A 24161-nucleotide genomic window follows, 5' to 3' on the forward strand; every position below is an offset into this window, starting at 1 on the left:
AATTACACATAATGTACTTACAATATACAGTATTTGTCTTTGCAAAGTATTGTTCGTATTAAGTAATCTTTTCAAAGTAATTGTCAAGTAAAAGTATTCTCAAGAGGAGAACAAAAATAAATGTAAAACTCTAAAATACACAACTAACATGGGCTCTTGGGGAAAAAATGGCTTCTTTTTCTAGTGTTTAAATAGCTAATTGACTTAATGGTGCATATTCTGCCACCTGCTGGATTAGAAGTAAGGGTTGCAACTTAAAGAACGGCGCTTCAGCATGTTTTAAGTTGAGTCAACAAACACTATTACAGACACATCAAAAACTTACCAGGTTAAGTTGAATGATCAACTTTGTTGTTTCAACTTACAAAATCATGTTGAGAAAACTAAAATGCAGAATATTTGTTTACATTGTAGTACTTAATGGAAAAGATACTAGTATTTAAAAAATAAGTACTAGTAACATACACACTAGTATGGGTTATAGATTCAATTCAATTCAGCTTTATTTGTATAGCGCTTTCCAATGTACATTGTGTCAAAGCAGCTTCACATAAATGGTCATAGTAACTGGATCAGGGTAGTTCAGTTTCAGTTTTAGTGTTTAAGTTCAGTTCAGTTTAGCTCAGTTCAGTGTGATTTGAAGTCATTATTGAGAGTCCAAACACTGAAGAGCAAATCCATCGATGAGTAGCTTTCAGATCCTGAACCATGCGAGGCAGTGGCGACAGCGGAGAGGGAAAAAAACTTCAGCAATAGGAGAGTGAAGAATAAAAACCTTGAGAGAACCAGACTCAGTTGGGCACAACCATAATAATTTCTCTGCTGGCCAAAAGTCTTGGCAGAGCTGCAGTCTCAGCAGTGGAGGCTAGAAGATGGCCTCAGCGAAGACTCGTCTGTCCCTGGAGCATCACTGGAATCAGTCTCATGCTCTCCACTCCCCCATGACCAACAGCACAGCAGCAGCTCAGGATACGGCCTGGTCCAAGATGTGGACACCTTGGGATCATCTTGTCGCTGGTCTTGGGTCCCAATCAGTGACTCCGCATAATCTGAGGACCTCGGGTGTATCAAAGTGAATATAAACAAGATGTAGAAACTTGTGTTGAAATCCGCTAAGTGTTGCATTGAGTGTATGCTTTACTAAACTAGTTTTGAACTGAGGGAGTGTGTCAGAGCCTCGGACATAATCAGGAAGTTAATGTTAAGTGGCTTGCCACAATCGTGCTTGGTGTGAATGGGCTAGTTAGTGTTAGTTTGCGTTTGATAAAATAACCCATTGAGACAAAGTTGGTTTAATATTCACACAGTCACACTTTCTCCTAAACATTATATATTCAGAAAAGTAGCAAGTTCTAAATAATGAAATTAGCAACCAAAGACTATCAAAGAACAACACTGTTCAGTCAATAACTGTTGTTTTGTAGTCGATTATGATCGAGAATTCAAAGTAGCATAGTAAACAATATGGAGTTGTCACTGAACGAGTGTGTGGATGTAAACCAACTTTACCTCATAAATAACCTTGTCTGGTTACTCATGCTGACTCTCTGCATGAGTATATTTTCCTCAGTGTGTAGAGGATGAAAACTCCTCCTCCTCCAGTCTAAAGTCCTCTGAACTCCACTATGAGCTTCTCATTTTACAGTAGGAGGATGATGATGATGATGAATGTCCTCTCCGCGTTGCTGCTGCTCTTCATTCACTGTCAGCTGTGCTGGTCTGCGGACTTCCAGCTCACTTTGCTGCACACCAATGACGTGCACGCGCGAGTGGAGGAGACCAACAAGGACTCGGGCAAATGCAGCAAGCCGCCGTGTTTCGCCGGAGTGTCGCGGAGATCCACCAAAATCAAAGAAATCCGCAGCAAGGAGAAAAACGTGCTGCTGCTGGACGCAGGAGACCAGTTCCAGGGCACCGTCTGGTTTAACTATTACAAGGGCGCTGAGGCGGCGTATTTCATGAACCAGCTCAAATACGACGCGATGGTAAGAAGAACACAGCCGATATTCACACTAGTCTCCAAACTTGGGTTTATAAGATGATCTGAGTGGTTTCCAAAAGAGTTAACTACTGTATAGTGAATGTATGTCCTGTATAATAGCCTACGTGTTGCTAATTGAAGTACATCCAAGTCCAGTCGCGGTTGTAGACCAGACTAACAGGGGGCCACTTGTCTTTTTAGGGGGCTCACTTATACTTCACAGTTTTGGACCTTTAAAGTTCCTTTAAGTATTTTATAGTCTTTTATTCAGATTAAAGTGTACTTTAAAGACGTATTCAGTTAACTACGAAAGTTGAAATAATTGGTCAAATTATTGTGTAACTGATTTGTTGTTTATATCAAAAATATACAGTAAATATTTCTTAAGGAGGCTAATAATACTGACCTTATTTATTTTAAGAAAAAACTGCTTTTATTCAAGAAATTAACAATAAGAAATAGGACTTATTATGACTCCAGAATAATATTTTTTTTTAGGAAGCACTGAAAATGGTCAGAAACATTGCCTAAAATGAATGGGAGGTTAAATAAATTGACTTCTTTCTGTTAAAGTTTACAGGTGCAGCAATGTGCCTCGATGTACTTGACTGTTAGAGATGTGTTCTCCTACACCAGTACAGAGTTACTTGTCAAATAAATTAACTAGGAAGATTATTTTGAGTTTAATTTAGTTAATTTTCTTGTTTATGAAGGCTGCAGAGTGATGCATGAAAAAAAATGACTTTGAATATTATTATTTTTAAGTATTTTGTGAAATATGTTAAAATGTGCTCCCAAAAGTATTTTGATGACAGCCTTTCCACAGGTTAGTATTAAGCTAAAATAATTTCAAGTGCAAATCTTAAATTCATGCTAACCAACAAATGATCAAGGGAAATATATTAATGTAATTTAAACATGTAAAATATGAATTGATGTTTACTGTAAACTTTAATTATATTGTTCAATTAAAATTATTTTTGAAAAGATTTTGTCAAGTAAAAGATTTATCTAGAGTCGTCCACCATAATTTCGTGGCTCAAAAGTATCGGTTCAGGTAATGTTTTGGCACCGGTATCGTTTTTAAAGTATCGATTTAGCACATAAACCCAAACGAAACCCAGCCCTATCACAAACAACTTACAACAATTATTGGAAGTCACTTGTTTTCATGCATCGCTTTGCAGTCTTTTTTTAAAATTATTATTATTATTTTTATTGATAGAATATACAATTCCATACAAATATTTAAAAGTTCTTCACAATTTATAAATTTGTTCATCAACTAAGAAGGTAAATAAATAATTCAACAACCAGTAACAAAAGTATAAACATACTAAAACAATAGTACAGAGCATAACAGGATAGCAACCTTCATACTTCAAGCGAGGAATTGAAAATCTCCCATATATCTATTTCCTTGTAATCGCCTGTCATTTTGGCCAACATTTACTCATATGATTCTCTATCATGGATTCCATCCATAATTTAAGTGTAGGGCATTGAATATCTTTCTAAAACCTCAGTATTATACAGTTGAAGTCAGAATTATTCACCCCCTGTTTATTTTTCCGCCAATTTCTGTTATTCTCTAGTAAAGATTTTCTCTAATAACTGATTTATTTTCTCTTTGTCATGATGACAGTAAATAATATTAGACTAGATATTCTTCAAGACACTAGTGTTCAGCTTACAGTGACATTTAAAGGCTTCACTAGGGAAATTAAGTAGGCAGGTTAGGGTAATTAGGCAAGTTATTGGATAACGATGTTTGTTCTGTTAAAATAAAAAATAAGCTTAAAGGGGCTAATAATTATGTCCCTAAAAAGCCTTTAATAAATTAAAAAATGCTTTTATTCTATCCGCATTAAAACAAATAAGACTTTCTCCAGAAGAAAAAATATTATCAGACACACTGTGAACATTTCCTGAATCTGAAATCAATCAAAAACACCTGAACATGCAAATCAGTGTCTCCAAGATCACTAGAAATCCATAAGCAGGTGTGTTTGATTAAAGATAGAGCTAAACGGTGCCGGACACCAGCCCTCCAGGACCGAGTTTGCCCTTCTATGGTTTATAGTGTCTTGCTAATTGCAGATTACAGCCTTGTTATTCAACCAAGTCACTGAGCGTTCAGTATTGAATTGATTCACATGTAACGTGATTTCACTTTTAATAAGGGTCGCTCATTTACTGTAAAAGTAGAATGTTTGCAGTAACAGGAACTGAGAATAACACTAAACGCCTGAGATAAGACTGAATGTACTTTCACAATTATTACATCCATATTAATAACAGCAACAGTGAAATAGAAGTGTGCTGTTTTTCAGAGTTAATATGTCTATTTAGCCGCCACAAAAGTGCTGAAGCGGCTTGTTTTTTGACACATCACATGCTAAGATGTTCTGAGGGGTCGCTTGAACACTGTTAACATGTTTACTATAGTGTTTTGAGTAGTTGCTAGGGTGTTGCTAAATGGTTATAAGGATGATGTAAAGTGGTTGCTAAGACGTTGCTACTGTAGGTTGATGTTTATGTGCTTACAGTGGATAATAGGTTCTGGATAATATGTTTACTGGGGTCTTGTTAATTGAACATTGCGTCCTTGATATTCATCTAAGCCACCAAACTTTCGGGTTTGATTCACATGTTGCACATTATTTCCAGCAAACACGTTTACTAGGGGTTGTTTATACTGTAAACCGCTTTACTGAGCAGATTGTAATGTTTTTAATAACAATAACATGATTAATTACTGAAAATTAAACTAAACGGCTGAGATAAGACTGTTCACATTATTTACACCAACATTAATAATAACAGCGGAATATAGTTGTAATAGATGAGGTGTTTTCCAGAGTTTAAATGTTTTTTTTTATCCTGCTTTACAGAACGAGACCCATTGCATGTTGCTTTATTAATCCTTTTAATCTGTTAATTATATGTTTATACTAAACTCCACTATCGTTTTATTTTACAAAATATTTTGACATATAAATAAATGGTAAGGAGATTATTATTATTAATTATTATTATTATTAATTATTATTATTATTATTATTATTATTATTATTAATTATTATTATTATTATTATTATTATTATCATTATTATTAATTATTATTATTATTATTAAATATTATTATTATTATTATAGTTCTGGAAACATGAGTGCCAAAATTAGTTATGGTTTATTATTTTGGTGCAGCACCAAAATAATGAAGCATAACTAATAACTATAACTATATACATACATTCATGGCCACTTTATTAGGTACATCTTACCAGTACCAGGTTGGCCCCCTTTTGCCTTCAGAACTGCCTTAATCCTTTCTGGCAGAGATTCAACAAGCTACTGGAAATATTCCTCAGAGATTTTGCTCCATGTTGTCATGATAGCATCACACAGTTGCTGCAGATTTGTCGGCTGCACATCCATGATGCCAATCTCCCGTTCCACCACATCCCAAAGCTGCTCTATTGGATTGAGCTCTGGTGACTGTGGAGGCCATTTGAGTACAGTGAACTCATCGTCATGTTCACCAGTCTGAGATGATTGAGCTTTATGACATGCTGCGTTATCCTGCTGGAAGTAGCCATCAGAAGATGGAGACACTGTGCTCATAAAGGGATGGACATGGTCAGCAGCAATACTCAGGTAGGCTGTGGCGTTGACAACATGCTCAATTGGCACTAATGGACCCAAAGTGATCTCTCAGCCTCCTCCAGGTGTGGTCAGTTTTTCCATCATTAGAGGTTTCAAAGGGACGTGTTCCTCGTTTGATCATTGACGTAGTGCATGTGGACAGAAGGTGCTGGACAGGACAGGTGAGCCACTGGAGTCTTCATTACAGTGGACAGAGCGGCCGCTCGGGTGCAGCGGGACTCAGACTGCTGGAACACAAACAGAGGAGGTGTTTCCCAAATGTAGATCCTCCAGTCAGCCACTGCCAATGAACATTCACATATGGTCCAGTGAAGCTGTCTGTTCTCATGCTAGTGTGTGCTGTAGATGAGGAGAGTGTGTTTCGAAGAGAAAGATTGGAGACATTTTTATTTGGTTAAATAAATTTATAGAAGTACATGTAAGTTCATTTACTTTTAATATAAACAGTTGGTTTTCGTATTGTCGTATGAAGATAAACAGAATGAGGATGACCATCCCAACACTTCAGTCGCAATACAAGTACACTGACAAAAGTCTTGTCGAAGAGCAATGAATTGATCTAGCTGATGATGTGTAAGAGTGTGAGAAGGTGGATTTCTCTGCTGGATCATCTGCTGATCTGCATCCCAATCATCACCAATACTGCAGAAGACCTACTGAAACCAGCATGCACCAAAACTCAAAGAGAAATCAGTCAAGTTCGGTGAAGGAGAAATCATGGTTTGGGGTTCATTCAGTATGGAGAGATCTGCAGAGTGGATGATCAACATCAACAGCCTGAGGTATCAAGACATCTGTGCTGCCCATTACATTACAAACCACAGGAGAGGGACAATTCTCCAGCAGGATAGCGCTCCTGCTCATACTTCAGCTCCACATCAAAGATCCTGAAAGCAGACAGTGCTCCAGGATTGGCCAGCCCAGTCACCAGACATCAACATTATTGAGCTGATGGAGGAGGAGGTGTTGAAGATGAACACAAAGACTCTTGATGAACTCTGAAGGCTTTCTTCTTCATTCCAGATGACTTTATTAATCAGTGATGTGAGTCATGTCAGAGATGTATGGATGCAGTCCTCCAAGCTCATGATGGAGTCAGACACCATCTTCATTCTGTCTCCACTGCAGCAGGACTTTATATTCTATACTGGACATTATTTCTGTTCAGTGATGAGACTTTAGTCTGAGCAGAGTCAGACCGCACTGTCCTCATCAAATCAGTCAACATCAAGACATGATCAGATTTATTGAGCTCAAATCAGCAAAATCAAGAGGCCTTCACCTTTCATAGAGACACTTCTGATGCCAAATCAACAACTAGAAGTCTGGTTATTGTTGGCTGTTTGTACAACTTGGATAGGCCACAAGACTTTTGTCAGGTAGTGTACAAGCAGAGCTGCTTAAATGATTTAATAAGAAAAATATGTGATGAGAATGTCCACTGCACTGCTTTTACGCTTGTCTTTAAGCAGTTCTGCCATATAAGTCAGCCTTTTCTGGTGAAACATGAGCTGCTAAAAGGAGAGTTGAAGAAAACCTTTTGAAGCTCACGAGACTGAAGACATCTTGTTCTCAGACCGCATTTTTATAATACAAAAACCCAGATTTCACATTAATTTATTGATTTGTTTTCCAGTTGTCCTGTTACATAGCTTTAAAACACTCCAAACTGAATTGTTAATGAATAAATAACGTACAACTGTTAGTTGTTGTACAATTTATCAGCCTTTTATGATTTTTCATTTGATTTTTTACATTTGGATCATGAAGTAAGGGGGAAAGCTTCCTTTTGTTCTTGTGTGTGTTACTGAGGAACTTGGTTTAGTGCTGCTGTAACATGCCCTGGCCTTCAGTTATGCTTCGGTTATAAGATTATCAGTACCATAACCAATTACAGGCCCTATCATACAGCCGGCGCAATGTGGCGCAAGGCGCGATGCAATTGTTGTTTGCTAGTTTCAGCTTGGTGCAAGAGTCATTTTGACGTTTTGCGTCACGCTGTTTAAATAGCAAATGCATTAGCGCTAATTTGTGCGCTCATAAGCGTTCTGATCTAAAAAAGGGAGGCGTGTTGAGGCGCATTGCTGGCGCGTTGCTATTTTGAGAAACTATAATAGATTTTTCAATAGACTAAAACAAACCCGGTCTAAAGTCCAGCGCAGAGCGAGTTGGTTATGCGCCTCACTTAGACACTGCTTAATACACACAAGATGTAGAGCAATACACAAATATCTTTACATATGAAAAATAATTAAAATATTAAGGATATATATATAGGATATAAATATAAAGGATTAAAATATTACAAAACATATTATTTTCTAGCCTACATAAATATAAACACCACTGCCTTCATGCCTTCTTCATCTCGGGAGGCTTTTTGAGTTCATTCATAACAATTTGCTTTTGTATAATGTTATTATTATTAGCAGTATTATTTATTATATCCATATTTATATTTGTTTTATTGAAAACAAGCTTAGATTTGCCCATCTGCAGGTTTAAGACCATATGATGCACAGCATGTGTTTTAGGATATAACTCAGGTTTTTTAACACACTTCATTATTATTGTTCATTTATTCGTTTGCTGGAAATTAGACTGAATTTAGAAATAGTTTTGAAGCAAATCTTTGCACTTAACAAATGAAATTAATTATGTATAGACTAATTGATGTCTGTGCGTACAAGCTTTCCCTATCCACGAGAGTGAAAGTGAATAATTTATCTCTCATTCTCGTGCTGGAGATGCTCTGTTTATCTGTTTTCTTGCTTGTGAAATGCTCAGTTTTTCCACTTACACTTACTTTACGTCCTGTAAATAGTGAATGCACTATGGCGTGACGCAGCTGGCACTTAAAGGGAATGAGAGATGAGACTCTAATTGGTTTATTCTCCAAACACACCTATAACTCAATAAGAAAATGAACTCAACCCTTTTAGACCATGTGCCACTGCGCAAAGCGGATTTCTTTTGTCCTTATATTAGCAAAAGTGGATTCTGACACGCCCTGAAAGCGTTTGCGCCTTTGCACATGGACCGTCAAAATAGAGCCCTATAAGTGCTTGCAAACAAAATGCATTAATACAAACCACTGCCTTTCAGCATTTTAGTCGAGTTTACATTGATGGCCTGTGATGTTAGCTTTGTTTCCATCCAAAGATGTGAAGTAGACTTGAGTCAACGGGAACATAGTCATTGCGTTTTGATGAACTTGTTGCAAATATCAAAAAAGGGATGTAGGAGAAGCCACTGTGGTCTTTTAACTTCTTTAATAAACGAGTTGCACAACAGAAGATGCAATGCAATGAATTAGGTGGCTTTTGGTGGTGTGAGATGCTCTTTGGGTGCGCAGACAGATGCTCAAGACAGTTCTGGAGGGAATAACAATAGGAGAATAACAACACTCAAGCACTGTGATGCAGTCTTTGTATGCATATTCCAAAATACACGTAAAAATAGGCAGATGGAAGCACTGATTTTTTATTTTAATGTGTTTTAGCATGTGTTTGTGATGCTTTAGGCTTTAGGAAACCATGAGTTTGACAACGGCGTGGACGGCCTGCTGAAACCTTTCCTTCAGGAGGTGAACTGCACTGTTCTCAGCGCCAACATCAAAGCCGATGAGACACTTGCTCCTCGGATCAGCGGATACTATTTCCCATATAAAATCTTCACGTTGGGCTCAGAGAAAGTGGGTGTTGTCGGCTACACATCGGCGGAGACGCCTGCTTTGTCTCTACCAGGTAAGACAGCCCATTAAGGTGTATTCTGGGGTGCTGTAGGTAAACCTTTAAACCAAAACATAAGAATGCTTCATTATTATTATTATGAGTGTTTACTTTTTATGTGCTTCTCGGAAATATGCTTTCAGTGGTCTATGTATTTTTTATTTGACTACCCTGCTGAAAAATCTAGCTTAAACCAGCCTATGCTGGTTTGCTGGTTTTAGCTGGTCGACCAGCCTGGTTTAAGAGGGGTTTTTTTTTTCCACTTCCAGGCTGGTTTCTAGCCTGGTCTTAGCTGGTCAGGCTGGGAGATGACCAGCTAAAACCTGCTTGACCAGCCTAGTCAAACTGGGAGTCCAGCCAAAACCAGCTATATCCGTCTTAAACCAGGCTGGTCAAGCTGGTTTTAGCTGGATTTAGCTGGTCATTTTCCAGCCTGACCAGCTAAGACCAGGCTGGAAATGGCTGGAAACCAGCCTGGAAATGGCCAAAACCCCTCTAAAACCAGCCTGGTCGACCAGCTGAAACCAGCCAACCAGCCTAGGCTGGTTTAAGCTGGATTTTTCAGCAGGGTACTGTATTCAAGTACATTATTTTAGGAATCGTTGCTTTTCCTGAGTATTTTGTATTTTAGGAAACTTTTACTTTTATTTGAGTACATCCCTAAACAAAATATTGTACTTATTATTTTCCTGAATTACTCAAATGTATGCTTATGACATGAAGAGTACAGTTAAACTCCGCTGACGCGTGACATCATCGGCTTTCGCTGTAAGATTTAAAGGGCTAGCGTTGCACCAGACCCTCGTAAGTGGTGTCGTTTGAAAGTGTAGAATCTATATTTTATGCACATATGCATCACTTTGGTTTTTATTCTACTGTATAAAAGTTATTTAGACTTAAATACACAGTATTTTGGATGCCCGAGCTGGGTATTGAACATTGGTTCATTTTCATATTTTTTTATATGACACATGGACAAGTTATAGCTCAAATGAAAGCTCTTGCCGGTGCTCATACAGTTCTAGCTTTCTTTTTACTGAATTATATTCACATATCAAACAGTTGCTGAATGAATCGTGGTGTTTCCATGGCGCAGAAGTGTAAACAATACATTTATGATCAATAAGCAGCCCCAGATAGCACAGACAGCTCATCTCTTACCTTATGCTGTGCGCTTCAGGGCCATTCTCCTCTGTTTTTGAGCTGATGTGCATAAGTAATCCTTTTATATGTCTGACGTGCTCCAAACACAGTGAATTATGTTTGATCAAACAAAAGAATAGTGAAAGATGAACACAATGATCGCTCCCTGTGGCTTGTACAGCACCTCTCATCAGTTGGAATGCAATAACTTCTGCACAGATTATGGTGGAGACATTTTTCTTTTTCCCTATGATTACAGACATGTGCAGGAACCACCAACATTAATTACAGCACGCTAGAGCACACAGAACCTAAAAGGTGCACTTATAAATTTGAGTTTATAAAAAAAATACAAAAAGCGCCTCTTTTTTTAGGTGTTTATTATAACACAGACGACATATACAGTTATTTTAAACACTTTCAATAGTGTTTAATGAAAATTCAAAGGGTTTTCTTTAAAATGAAACCAAATTTTTGCATTTACACCTCTGCATGTGGATTTGGCAAACTTTTAAATTTTGGTAGACAAAATCTAGGCGGAAATCCCCAAAATAGCAGCAGAGTTTAACTGGTTAATATATACTTCAGCAAAGGGCTGGGTGATAATTCGATAACGATAATTATTACAATATTTTTATTTATTTTTTTAACGATAATGACAGTTCAATAAGAGTTGGATAATATTTATCCACTATGCGTAATGCTGCGCAGATATACACTTGGAGGAGTAAAATAAAATATGCACTGCAAACTGCGCAGACGGCTCGTGCCATCAGAAGCAGGCAACACCACAAACCTGTTTCATCAGTCTTTATGAAGATGTTTAGAAATTACAGACCCAAACAAGTGTTGGTAAACCAACGCGACTACCCAGCAGAGTCTCATGTCATCATTTTGGAAAGCCGTGCCTTACGAGAAACCCCCGCCAAAAAGACAGACGAAAGACATGACAACACATCTCACTGAACACTTGCTGTAAACTGCAGGCTGCATTATTTAAGATGTTTCAAGAGTTCACACTTAACTGATGATTGATTATAAAGCTTGTTTGGCATGCTGTCCCGGGAGAGAGCCCCTCGAGCCTTGGGCTCCCTCCTGTTGCAGGGTGAGAGGGGAGTTTGAGCTCAGGTAGATCTCGATGAACTCCCCCTGGCTTATTTCTGGCTAATGACAGGTGTACTTGCTAAAAGCTTGGATATGGTATTAATGTGGATATGTTTATGTTACTTAAGTTGTGTGTTTTTGGACGGTGGGAGGAAACCTCAAGCACAGGGAGAACGAGCAAACTCCACACGGAATTGCCATCTGGTTTAGTAGAGACTTTATCTAGAGACATTCTTGCTGTAAGGCAACAGTGCTTACCACTGGCCACCGTGTCTCCCATCTGGAAAGGAGGTGGAGTAGGGCTGGGTAGGGGAGTATTCTTCAAGACGAAGATATCGAGATAAGAAAAACTCGGGTTGTTTATAGTGAGTTAGGAATCGTCTGATTGGAGAATCAATCATGAGCTGATGCAGGACCAGCTAAGAACAATCAGAAGCACAGGATCCTCTCGAAATCAGTGTATAAATAAACTTCAAGAAGTAACAACACAGCCATGTACACTGGAGAGAAGAGAGAGGGAACAGGATCGGCAAAAAACCTTGAGCTGGGTCTCGAACTCGGGTCTCCATGAGCACCTCAGTGTTGTGTTGACACACTAAGCAAAAAGAAAAGCAAAACAAAGCGTTTACACAACTTTACTGCAGTCATTAATCTGCCATTAAAACAGACACTGAGCTGCTTTATCTTTCTTTATCAAAGCAGAGACTGAAAGCACATTCCAGGACTATCACATTAACCTTTACCCCTCACACTGTTTATTTCCTGTGGAGTATTTATTGAGTAATTGTAATAAATGTATAGAGTTAATGATTCACCGATTCAAATAATCTGCTCAGAGTGAGTGTGCAGTAAATGATTCACTGATTCAAATGATCTGTTCAGAGTGAGTGTGCAGTAAATGATTCAGTTATTCAAATGATCTGTCAGAGTAGTTTCCAGTAAATGATTCACTGATTCAAATGATCTGTCAGAGTAGTTTCCAGTAGATGATTCACTGATTCAAATGATCTGTCAGAGTAGTTTCCAGTAAATGATTCACTGATTCAAATAATCTGCTCAGAGTGAGTCTTCAGTGAATGATTCACTGATTCAAATGATCTGTTCAGAGTGAGTGTGCAGTAAATGATTTACTGATTGAAATGATCTGTACAGAGTGAGTCTTCAGTAAATGATTCACTGATTCAAAGGATCTGTTCAGAGTGAGTCTCCAGTAAATGATTCACTTATTCTAATAATCTGCTCAGAGTGAGTCTTCAGTGAATGATTCACTGATTCAAAGATCTGTTCAGAAAAAGTCTCCAGTAAATGATTCACTGATTCAAATGATCTGTCAAAGTGAGTCTCCGGTAAATGATTCGCTGATTCAAATGATCTGTCAAAGTGAGTCTCCAGTAAATGATTCACTGATTCAAATGATCTGTACAGAGTGAGTCTTCAGTGAATGATTCACTGATTCAAATGATCTGTACAGAGTGAGTCTTCAGTGAATGATTCACTGATTCAAATAATCTGCTCAGAGTGAGTCTTCAGTGAAGGATTCACTGATTCAAAGATCTGTTCAGAAAAAGTCTCCAGTAAATGATTCACTGATTCAAATGATCTGTCAAAGTGAGTCTCCGGTAAATGATTCGCTGATTCAAATGATCTGTCAGAGTGAGTCTCCAGTAAATGATTCACTGATTCAAATGATCTGTACAGAGTGAGTTTTCAGTAAATGATTCACTGATTCAAATGATCTGTTCAGAAAAAGTCTCCAGTAAATGATTCACTGATTCAAATGATCTGTCAGAGTGAGTCTCCAGTAAATGATTCACTGATTCAAATGATCTGTAACATTGTGAAAACTGTCAGCTTAAAAACATTGTGTTGAACAAAACAGGTTGATTTGCAGTCAGCAGGAGTATGACTGTGTTGTTCTATATATATATTTGCAGGCCCACATCTGAAGTTTGAGGATGAAATCACGGCTCTACAGCCTCAAGTGGATAAACTCTTGACTTTGGGTGTTAATAAGATCATCGCTCTCGGACATTCTGGCTTCCTAATGGATCAAATGATCGCAAAGAAGGTTCAGGGAGTGGACGTTGTGATTGGAGGACACACCAATACATTCTTGTACACGGGTAGGTATCAGATAACAAATCTGCTAATATTCCAGTGAGAATCAATTCAATCCAACTTAAAATCAACAAAATGTGTGTAAGCGCTTGGAGCTCTTCCTCCAGCAGCTGTGGTCTGACTGTTAAGCACAGCTCATCTGCATTCAGTTCTGCTGCTGTTTACAGGCTGAAAACCTGACACTTACTGCTGTTTATAAAGGAGTGTGTGCTGTGAACAGACTAAATGCATTCACAACTGCTGACAACTATAACACTCGTCTGTTCATGGTTCTGCTCTGAGAACAAGTGATGCCACAAATATAATAATGCATAACAACATACAGTTAAAGTCAGAATTATTCGCCCCCTGTTTATTTTTCCCCCAATTTCTGTTTAACTGAGAGCAGATTTCTCCAGCACATTTCTAATCGTAATAGTTTTAATAACTCATTTCTAATAACTGATTTATTTTCTCTTTGTCATGATGACAGTAAATAATATTAGACTAGATATTCTTCAAGACACTAGTGTTCAGCTTACAGTGACATTTAAAGGCTTCACTAGGGTAATTAGGGTAACTAGGCAGGTTAGGGTAATTAGGCAAGTTATTGTATAACGATGGTTTGTTCTGTAGACTATTGAAAAAATATATAAAGCTTAAAGGGGCCAATAATTTTGTCCCTAAAATGTTTTTTTAAAAATTAAAAACTGCTTTTATTCTAGCCAAAATAAAACAAATCAGACTTTCTCCAGAAGAAAAAATATTATCAGACACACTGTGAAAATTTCCTTGCTCTTTTCAACATCATTTGGGAAATATTTAAAAAAGGAAACAAATTCAAAGGGGGGTGAATAATTCTGACTTCAACTATATAAATGTGTGTATACATGCGTATAAGCTCGAAATGATTCTTACCCGTGGCAAATTCTGACTTAAAGTCACTTTTGTTCAACCATTCAAGTTTATTTACTAAAAATGACGCCGACTCCTCTCAAAAGATAACAAGTCGATGTACAAGAGGCATCACATTTGAACAAAAGCTTGAATTCAGATTTTGCCAGGGGTATAAATAATTTCAGGCTTGACTTTTTTGTTTTTTGTTTCAAGAAAATCTTTGCTTTGTCCCTTTAACACTACTACTAGCTCTGTCATGGCACTGACATATGACTGCTCCATTGTTGATTTGGGTAGCACTTTACAATAAGGTTCATTAGTTAATGCATTTACTAACATGAACTAATCATGATCAACACTTGTACAGCATTTATTAATCATAATTAAACATTTACTAATGCATTATTAACATCCAAGTCCATGCTTGTTAACATTAGTTAATGCACCATGAGTTAACATGAACTGACAATGAACTACTGTATTTTCATTAACTAACGTTAACTAGCATGAATAAATACTGTAGTAAATGTATTGTTCATTGTTTGTTGCATTAATAACATTAACTAATGAACCTTATTGTAAAGTGTGACTTTGATTTGAATAGTTTCTGTTGTTTCTATTTCTATTGTACTGTGTATATACTGTGTGTGTACAGTTGAAGACAAACATATTAGCCCTGCTGTGAAATTTGTAATATTGCCATCTTCAACAGCAACTCTTTCCATCTAACCACTTTTATACACACAAGTAAACAACTGGTGTTCTAGGAATTGGCCGGGTGTGGTGCTTTACGTTCTGTGTTATCTGGCCTTGGCACCACAGACCCTGGCCCCTCTTGACCTACACACATAAAAATGACACAGCTATATAACATACATGGACATAACACAGCTACGTTCATAGAAAGAAATAGGAGAGCCACAATTAATAAGAAATACATTTCCAACAATATATATGAGCAATATCACATGAGTAGCAGTGCGATATGGCTGTATATCGGCACTGGTGGGAGGCGTGCGTTAGTGCCCCCACCAGTGCTGATATACAGCCATATTGCACTGCTACTCGTGTGATATTGCGTTTATACAACAACTGTTGTGTACATATATATATATATATATATATATATATATATATATATATATATGTTACTCACCGGCCACTTTGTTAGGTACACCTTGACATGATAGCCACACACACTGTGCGCCAAATGGATATCTCCTCTTTGTCGGAGCATTCTCTGTAAACCCTAGAGATGGTTGTGCATGAAAATCCCAGTCGATCAGCAGTTTCTGAAATACTCAGAGCAGCCCGTCTGGCAGCAACAACCATGCCACGTCCCTTAAAGTCCCTTAAATCCCCTTTCTTCCCCATTCTGATGCTCGCTTTGACCTGCAGCAGATCGTCTTGACCATGTCTACATGCCTACATGCAGTGAGCTGCTGCCCTGTGATCCTCTTTCAGCTGCAACCCACACACACTAATTCACACTCATACACTACAGCCAACTAGGTTCATCAGTTCCCCTATAGCGCATGTGTTTGGACTGTGGGGGAAACCGGAGCACCCAGAGAAAACCCACGCCAACACGGGGAGAACATGCAAACTCCACACAGAAACACCAACTGACCCAGCCGGTGCTCGAACAGGCGACCTTCTTGCTGTGAGGCCACAGTGCTAACCACTGCGCCACCATGAAGTTAACAAATAAAGCAAATTGTTTTTATTACTCAGTTTGTTCATTGTGTGCGCTTCTCTCTGCAGGAGATCCACCGTCCACAGAAGTTCCCGCAGGGCCGTATCCACTCATGGTCAAGTCAGACGACGGCCGGCAGGTGCCTGTGGTCCAGGCTTATGCTTTTGGAAAATATCTGGGATTCCTGAAAGTGACTTTTGATGCAAACGGAAATGTGCTGGAGTCGACAGGAAACCCCATTCTTCTGAATAGTTCAGTAGAACCAGGTAAGGAAACTGTTGACATGCAAGCAAGTTAATTTGCATTTGCGTTTCTATGTAATCCTGTTATGATTTATAGCTTAAAGGTTCAATATGTTCTCTGATATCTACATAAGAGATATGTGGCCTAGGTAAGTTCAGAAGTAGATATATAAGCTTGTTTATAAAATCAGAAATGACCCGTAGAATGACAAGATTCATGGAGCCTTTTCACAAGGCTGTTATGATGTGTTTAACGCTCATCATCATCTTAAATCCTTGAAAGTTTTTTTAATATTTAGATTTTAATGAACATTTATATGTTTATGCATGTATTATATTGTCTTTGTGTCAAATTACAAAAAAACTTATGACCGCTCATGCGAGGTGTTTGTAGAGCAGTGTCAATGGGGCTGAGAGTAAAGCTGACATCATTCTAGGTCAGTCTCACACTATTTTTTTTCTCCTTCTGAAAGAATTTATAACACCATTATGGAGTTTTTATGTTGTTATTTCAGCAAATAGGATTGTAAAAGGATGATTTGTTGTATTCTCCCATTCACTGCTCTCTGAATTTTTCCAACTACGACCACTTTGATACTGAGAAACCAGGAAATGTGGAAAAGGGTCCATTTTGACCATATTTGGGAGGCTTGTGAATATTAATGAGCTTTGCTCTGACACACTGCAGACCTTCTCATTCCCTGTCTCTGTCTCACACACACACACACACACACACACACACACACACTAGGGTACTAGGGTTGATGTAGGGGGAGAGAATATAAAGTCTGTACAGTATTATAGAGAGTCCCCACTGGGATAGCAAACCAGACCCATGTGTGTTTGCACCTGATATCAACATCTGATCACTGGAAACAGAAACAGATGATAATATATGGTGCAGACACATAAAAAAAATCCACTGGAAATAAGTTTTGGACCTGACAAGGTAAAATCAACCATATACAAAGATGTTAAAAGCAATCATTGTTAGTATTTCCTCTTTATGATGAGGTGCTTAATGCCTCCTTTTTTGTTAGCCGACAAAAGCATCAGCTAATCAGTGTTTCTGGAGGAGCACCAGCTCTACACACTTTCCATGTCTCCTTAACCAAACACAGCTGATTCAGATCATCAGCTCATTTGCAGAGACTGAAAGACCTGCAATAGGCGTGACAGACATTGAGACATCCAAAACATGCAGTACTGGTGGCTGTCCAGGAACGTGGTTGAGAAACACAAAATGTAAACATCAATCTGTAATCTGGCTCTCTCTAGATCCCGACATCCAGGCTAAAGTGGACAGCTGGAGGATGAATCTGGCCAACTACTCCTCTCAGCAAGTGGGACAGACTCTAGTTTTCCTCAACGGCACCTTCGAGGAGTGTCGCTTTCGTGAATGCAATTTGGGGAATTTAATCTGTGATGCCATGGTGAGTAAAAACACCTACGCTTTTGAAGGCTTGCTGTTAAAAGGCGCTGCCCTTCTAATGCAAGTAGTTTGCTTATTGCTTTTCTTGAGAATTACTGCAGCTACTTAGGGCCCCACCGCCACTAGGGGGTCCCCAGAACCTGCTAGTGGTGTGAGCCGTTTCCTTGTTGAAATCGTTTTTATTTGCATTTTGCAACTGACCTTCACTGACAATGCTTTAATACTTAAATATTTGTACATTTTCACTGAAAAGAAAAATAAATCATAATTTTATTAATGGTGAAATTGTTTTTGTGTGAATTTCTCATATGCGTTCTGTGTTCTCACGGTCCGAGTTTGTTCTTCCAAGGTAACCTGCAAGACCAACCGGTACCACAAGAACGCTTATGGTAGCTACATAGTTTGATTGAAAGGATAATGTCCAATTACGTCCTCTAGATCAGTGCTTTCCAACCTATCATAGAGGGCCAGTCAATGCTTGACAATTTTCCTGGGGGGTGGGGGTGTAGGAGATTGCGGTGCAACAACCGTTAACTCAAAAGATGACAAGCTGACAAATCATTGCTGCAACTCTGATTAGTCTACCGAAATGTGTATATTACATACAAAGCATAAAGCTGATTGGTCAGTTCGTCACATGACTCGCGGTGCGCTCATGGCATTCTGAAGATGTTTTCAACTGGGTGCGCCTGGAAGGTGCGAGTGCGTTGCGCCCTATAACGAACTTGCGCACAGAAAGGACACAATATGTGAACGGCCACCGTCATTTGCGAGCTCCAGCAGATGATCTTTTTCTTCCACAGACATGCTGGACTCACCTGATATGTTGACAAATGGGTTGAGGATCCAGTCCTTGGCAGTTCGTGGGTCCTTCTCTGGGCGATATCCAAATTCTGATACCGTCAAACCTCCTCTCTGTTTTACCTCGGTATTATCGTGCATAATAAAAAAAATTATGACGTAAGGCTCAGACAGCTTTTGGCTTGTGCCTAAACCATTCAGTAACTGAATACTGTATGTGCGACCTTAGGTTCGTGATCACCTGTTTGTTGCACAATTTGCAAGATCTGTGCGGGACATCATTTTAGGGGGGGGCTTAGATGATGTGTTCGCGAACAGAAAAGCAAAATCAAAAACCACCCAGCTGGATGATAGAGTCCAGACAGCCTATAACAAGCTGTCTGTATAAACACACACACACAGACACACAGCATCACACTCTCTCTTATTCACACACACACACACACATAAACAGCATTCACGCGTGCGTGCTTGCTTGCTCGGGAGCGATATTGTTAGACTGCCCACTCCCGTTCACCAGAGTTATCGACCGCTCCCGCGCTTTATTCTGAATGTTTTTCCCGCACCACAAGAAATCTGGCCGGGTCCTGCGGCTCCCACAGTACAGCAGCGGGAATAGAGAACCTCTAGTTTGTATCTACCAAATCTCCCTTTTCGTTCGGTCAAAACCCGAAATACTGCCAAACTGCAGAGGTTGTGTTCTTTTTCGAGACCAGGTCACTTGGTGCACGACTCACCATATTACCTCACCTCTTACTGTCCTGTGATGACAATCACGCATATGGATTTTTAGGCATAAAATAAATAAGAATTAATATTTAATACTTTTCCCCTATATAAGTGCATTGTTTTTTATGATGGTATAACGTTATTAAAACATTAAAGATGACCACCAAGTGAAAGGGACTAATTAATACAAAAACCAGCAGCCATTTGCTCAACTCTCTGCTGTAAAACCTCGACCGAACTGATGTGTTATTAAATATCCCATGGCACACTTGTATTTCAGGTCCATCATAATATTAAATACGCCGACGAGCTCCAGTGGAACCATGTCAGCTCTTGTATTCTAAACGGTGGAGGCATTCGGGCACCTATTGATGAGCGAAACAGAAACGGTACAGATTTACTGATCTCACACCAACATTAGTGTATATGAATAATCCTCAAACCGTCCCACTCCCTCCGACTGAAGGTTCCATCACAATGGAGGACCTGATCGCCGTGCTGCCGTTTGGAGGAACATTCGACCTGGTCCAGCTGAACGGATCGACTCTATTAGAAGCTTTTGAGCACTCAGTTCGCCGACACGGAGGAAACACTGGAGAATTCCTACAGGTGTCAGGTACCTTTAAAACTGAACTGAAAATTCTGCCATTATGTACTCATCCCTTATGTCTCTTTCTCTTTTTTTATATTATTTGCATCAATTTTATCTCTTTAACGTGTTTCGAACTGTTTAAAGTACAAATCAAAAGTAACCATATGGTTGTGTTAGCTCACATTGCTAGTATTGTGGTGAACAATTCATCTGTGCATGTCAGTAAGAACAAAAACAGTTTGCCCTTGTGATCTTTAATAGAAATCCTGTTTGTTTTCCGTTAAATTCTCAGATTAGGTCAGTCTGAGGTAGTGGGTGGGGCTAAAACACTTAACCACACCCCTCCAGCTTTCAGTTTTAACAACAGACAGAATAGTGAGGGGGAGGAGTCTGTTAGGTTGTCCAAACCTTTTCCCCCAGCTTTCTGAATGACACGCCTACTTTACTACATCCAATCAGATCGCAGTAGAAAAAAACAAGCCACGCCCACTGAATATTCAGTTTCTCTAGGAACTGCATCACAATATAGAAAAAAAAACATAGTCATATAGTCAACCTCAGTATTTGACTATCAAGGTGTTCAAAAGTATGAACAAGACTAGTCTATGCTACTATTATGCTAATTCAGATAAAGCAGTGTCAATCTTCTATTGTTTTTAATCCCTCTGCAGGTTTTCAGGTGGTGTATGATTTATCGAAAGCGCCTGGTAGCCGTGTTAAAAGTGTGAAAGTGCTCTGCACCCAGTGTCGAGTGCCTCATTATGAACCGCTGGTCCCCAACAAGGTGTATAAAGTAGTGCTGCCGTCTTACCTAGTGGACGGAGGAGACGGATTCACCATGATCAAAGAGCAGAAACTCAAACACGACAGCGGTAAGTGGAGGTCAAATTACTAAACAAAACGCAGTAGTCCTGTTTAAAGGTAAACTAACAGATGTGGAAGAGCTACCTTTCAAGAATGTCTGATGTTGTGTGCTGTTAGAGACTAGCGAGACACTAGCAATGTCTGTCAGAGAGTAGCGAAAGACTATTGATGTCTGTAAAAGATCAGCGATGTCTTTAAGAGACTAGTGATGTCCTGCAAGAGACTATCAATATCTGTCAGAGACTAGGTGGAGACTAGCCATGTCTGTCAGAAACTAGTGATGTCCTGTGAGAGACTAGCGAGAGACTCAATATCTGTCAGAGACGAGCCATGTTTGTCAGTGATGTCCTGCGAGAGACTTCGAGAGACTAGCGATGTCTGTCACAGACTAGTGATGCCTATCAGACTAGCGAGCGACTAGCGATGTCTGTCAGAGACTAGCGAGAGACTAATAATGTCTGCCAGAGACTAGCGAGAAACTACCGATGTCTGTCAGAGACAAGCGAGAGACTAGCGATATCTGTCAGAGACAAGCGAGAGACTAGCGATGTCTGTCAGTGACTAGCGATGTCTGTCAGAGACTAGCAAGAGACTAGCGATGTCTGTCACAGACTAGCGAGAGACTACCGATGTCTGTCAGAGACTAGCGAGAGACTACCGATGTCTGTCAGAGACTAGCGAGAGACTAGCGATGTCTGTCAGAGACTAGCGAGAGACTACCGATGTCTGTCAGAGACTAGCAAGAGACTATCGATGTCTGTCAGAGACTAGCGAGAGACTCAATATCTGTCAGAGACTAGCCATGTCTGTCAGTGATGTCCTGCAAGAGACTTCGAGAGACTAGCGATGTCTGTCACAGACTAGTGATGCCTATCAGACTAGCGAGCGACTAGCGATGTCTGTCAGAGACAAGCGAGAAACTACCGATGTCTGTCAGAGACTAGCGAGAGACTAGCGATGTCTGTCAGAGACTAGCGAGAGACTAGCGATGTCTGTCAGAGACTAGCGAGAGACTAGCGATGTCTGTCAGAGACTAGCGAGAGACTAGCGATGTCTGTCAGAGACTATCGAGAGACTAGCGATGTCTGTTAGAGACTAGCGAGAGACTAGCGATGTCTGTCAGAGACTAGCGAGAGACTAGCGATGTCTGTCAGAGACTAGCGATGTCTGTCAGAGACTAGCGATGTCTGTCAGAGACTAGCGAGAAACTATCGATGTCTGTCAGAGACTAGCGAGAGACTAGCGATGTCTGTCAGAGACTAGCGAGAGACTAGCGATGTCTGTCAGAGACTAGCGAGAGACTACAAATGTCTGTCAGAAACTAGCGATGTCTTTGCTATTTTCTCACAGACATCGCTAATCTTTCAGACATCGCTAGTCTGACAGACCTTGCTAGTCTCTGACAGACATTGCTAATCTCTCGAAGACATTGCTAGTTTCTCACAGACATCGCGAGTCTTTCAATGTCCTGCAAGAGACTAGCGAGAGACTAGTGTTGTCTGTGAGAAACTAGCAAGAGACTTGCGTTGCCGTCGAGAGAATAGTACTGCCTGTTAGACATTAGCTATCTCTTTGAGAGACTAGCGATGTCTGTGAGAGACTAGCAAGAGACTAGCGATGCCTTCGAGAGAATAGTGATGTCTGTCAGAAACTAGCTGTCTTCGTGAGACTAGCGTAGCCTGTCAGAGAACAGCGATGTCTTTGAGACTAGCGATGTCCTGTAAGAGACTAAGGTTATATTATTTATAAAATATCCAGCAGTTCTTCATTGTTTTCTGGTTTTGATGTCCTCTTGATGCACATTTCACTGCATACTCTTGTTAGCATCACACGTTGTGGTGTGCTTTATTCCACAGGTGATCTGGATATATCGGTTGTTGCTGGCTACATCTCCGAGAGGAAGAGAGTTCATCCGGCTGTGGAGGGACGCATTCAGTTCAGCAGCTCCTGTGCTGGTCTTCGGGGATACACGTCCACCGTTCTGCTGCTGTGGGCCGTCTGGCTCATGCTTGTTTAGCCAGTTAACATCATTCTAATGCACTTTGTACAACATGTAGCCATTTTATGTGTGACTGTACAGTCAGATGAGGAAAAAAGAAAACCTCTAGCCCAAAGATGAGTTGTCTTCATAGGAGTCGACTGATAATTAACACTGTGATGTAGAACAGATGGCCTAAAATCCCTCTTCTTGTAAAACAAGATCTTATCATTAGAGAAACACAGGGATGGTTTCATTATACCTCTGTATACATGTAACACTCCATCTATGAGCGGGGATCTATTTCACGAGGAATAATCCAGGGATCTGAGTTATAAAGCTCTGCTTAGAAACATTCCTACAAGTGAGCGTCTGCCTCAATAAATGTGTATTTATTTTGTTAATGATGATGGCTTCTGCTGTATGAGGATTTAAAGAGTCAATATTTCAGTTAAATATGTTTGCTTAGACTTTACTTCCAGCTGCGCACATTCCCCCGTCAAGTTGCCCAATTTGTGCGTATGCCACATTTATTAAAGACACCCCTGATCTTTATCCCTTTAGTTCTTTACGATTTTTGCAGAGTTCCTCAGCTTCAACCCTAAATTCTGTTTACCATACCTGCCAACATGTGTCTGTAAAAATCCGGGAGTCCAGTGCGTGGTGGGTCTGAATAACTCAGTTGAGAACCAGGTTGGTAACTGTACTGTGGTGTTACTAACTGTACTATGGAGCGGCTGCTGCAATCAGATACTATACCAAAGTTGGCAACCCGAAGGTGAACTATACCAAAAAACTAAACGCAAGGGGTAGGGGTATTGATGTTACGGGTGTTTTCCTGGAGAAATAACAAAACGGGAGGGTGTCGGGCGATGGGTCTGAAATATGGAAGACTCTCGGGAAAAACGGGAGTGTTGGCTGATATGATGATTACTGCAAAGTGGAAATAAATGTGAAGTACAGTTGGTCAGAAATATTAGCCCCCCTGAATTATCAGGAAATAGCTTAAAGGGGTTAATAATATTGACTTTAAAATGGTGTTTAAAAAATTAAAAGCTGCTTTTATTGTAGCCGAAATAAAACAAATCAGACTTTCTCCAGAAGAAAAAATATTATCAGACACACTGTGAACATTTCCTTGCCCTGTTAAACATCGTTTAGGAAATATTTAAAAAAAAGAGGGGAAAAAAATCAAATGGGGGCCA

The 24161-nt window shown here is 39.6% G+C and overlaps 1 protein-coding gene across 1 annotated transcript; it reads left to right on the plus strand.

Annotated features, from left to right (window-relative positions):
* The first annotated feature begins 1636 nt into the window (after positions 1 to 1636).
* nt5e (5'-nucleotidase, ecto (CD73)) lies at positions 1637 to 23517 on the plus strand. Its single transcript, NM_200932.2, is given in 9 exon segments — positions 1637 to 1985; positions 9174 to 9396; positions 13563 to 13751; positions 16387 to 16584; positions 17839 to 17993; positions 19803 to 19911; positions 19989 to 20138; positions 20786 to 20986; positions 22835 to 23517. Coding segments are annotated over 9 exon segments (1713 nt in total). The 5' UTR covers positions 1637 to 1658; the 3' UTR covers positions 22996 to 23517.
* Positions 23518 to 24161: the final 644 nt, after the last annotated feature.

The sequence above is a fragment of the Danio rerio genome, chromosome 20, assembly GCF_049306965.1.
Source record: "Danio rerio strain Tuebingen ecotype United States chromosome 20, GRCz12tu, whole genome shotgun sequence".
NCBI lineage: Eukaryota > Metazoa > Chordata > Actinopteri > Cypriniformes > Danionidae > Danio > Danio rerio.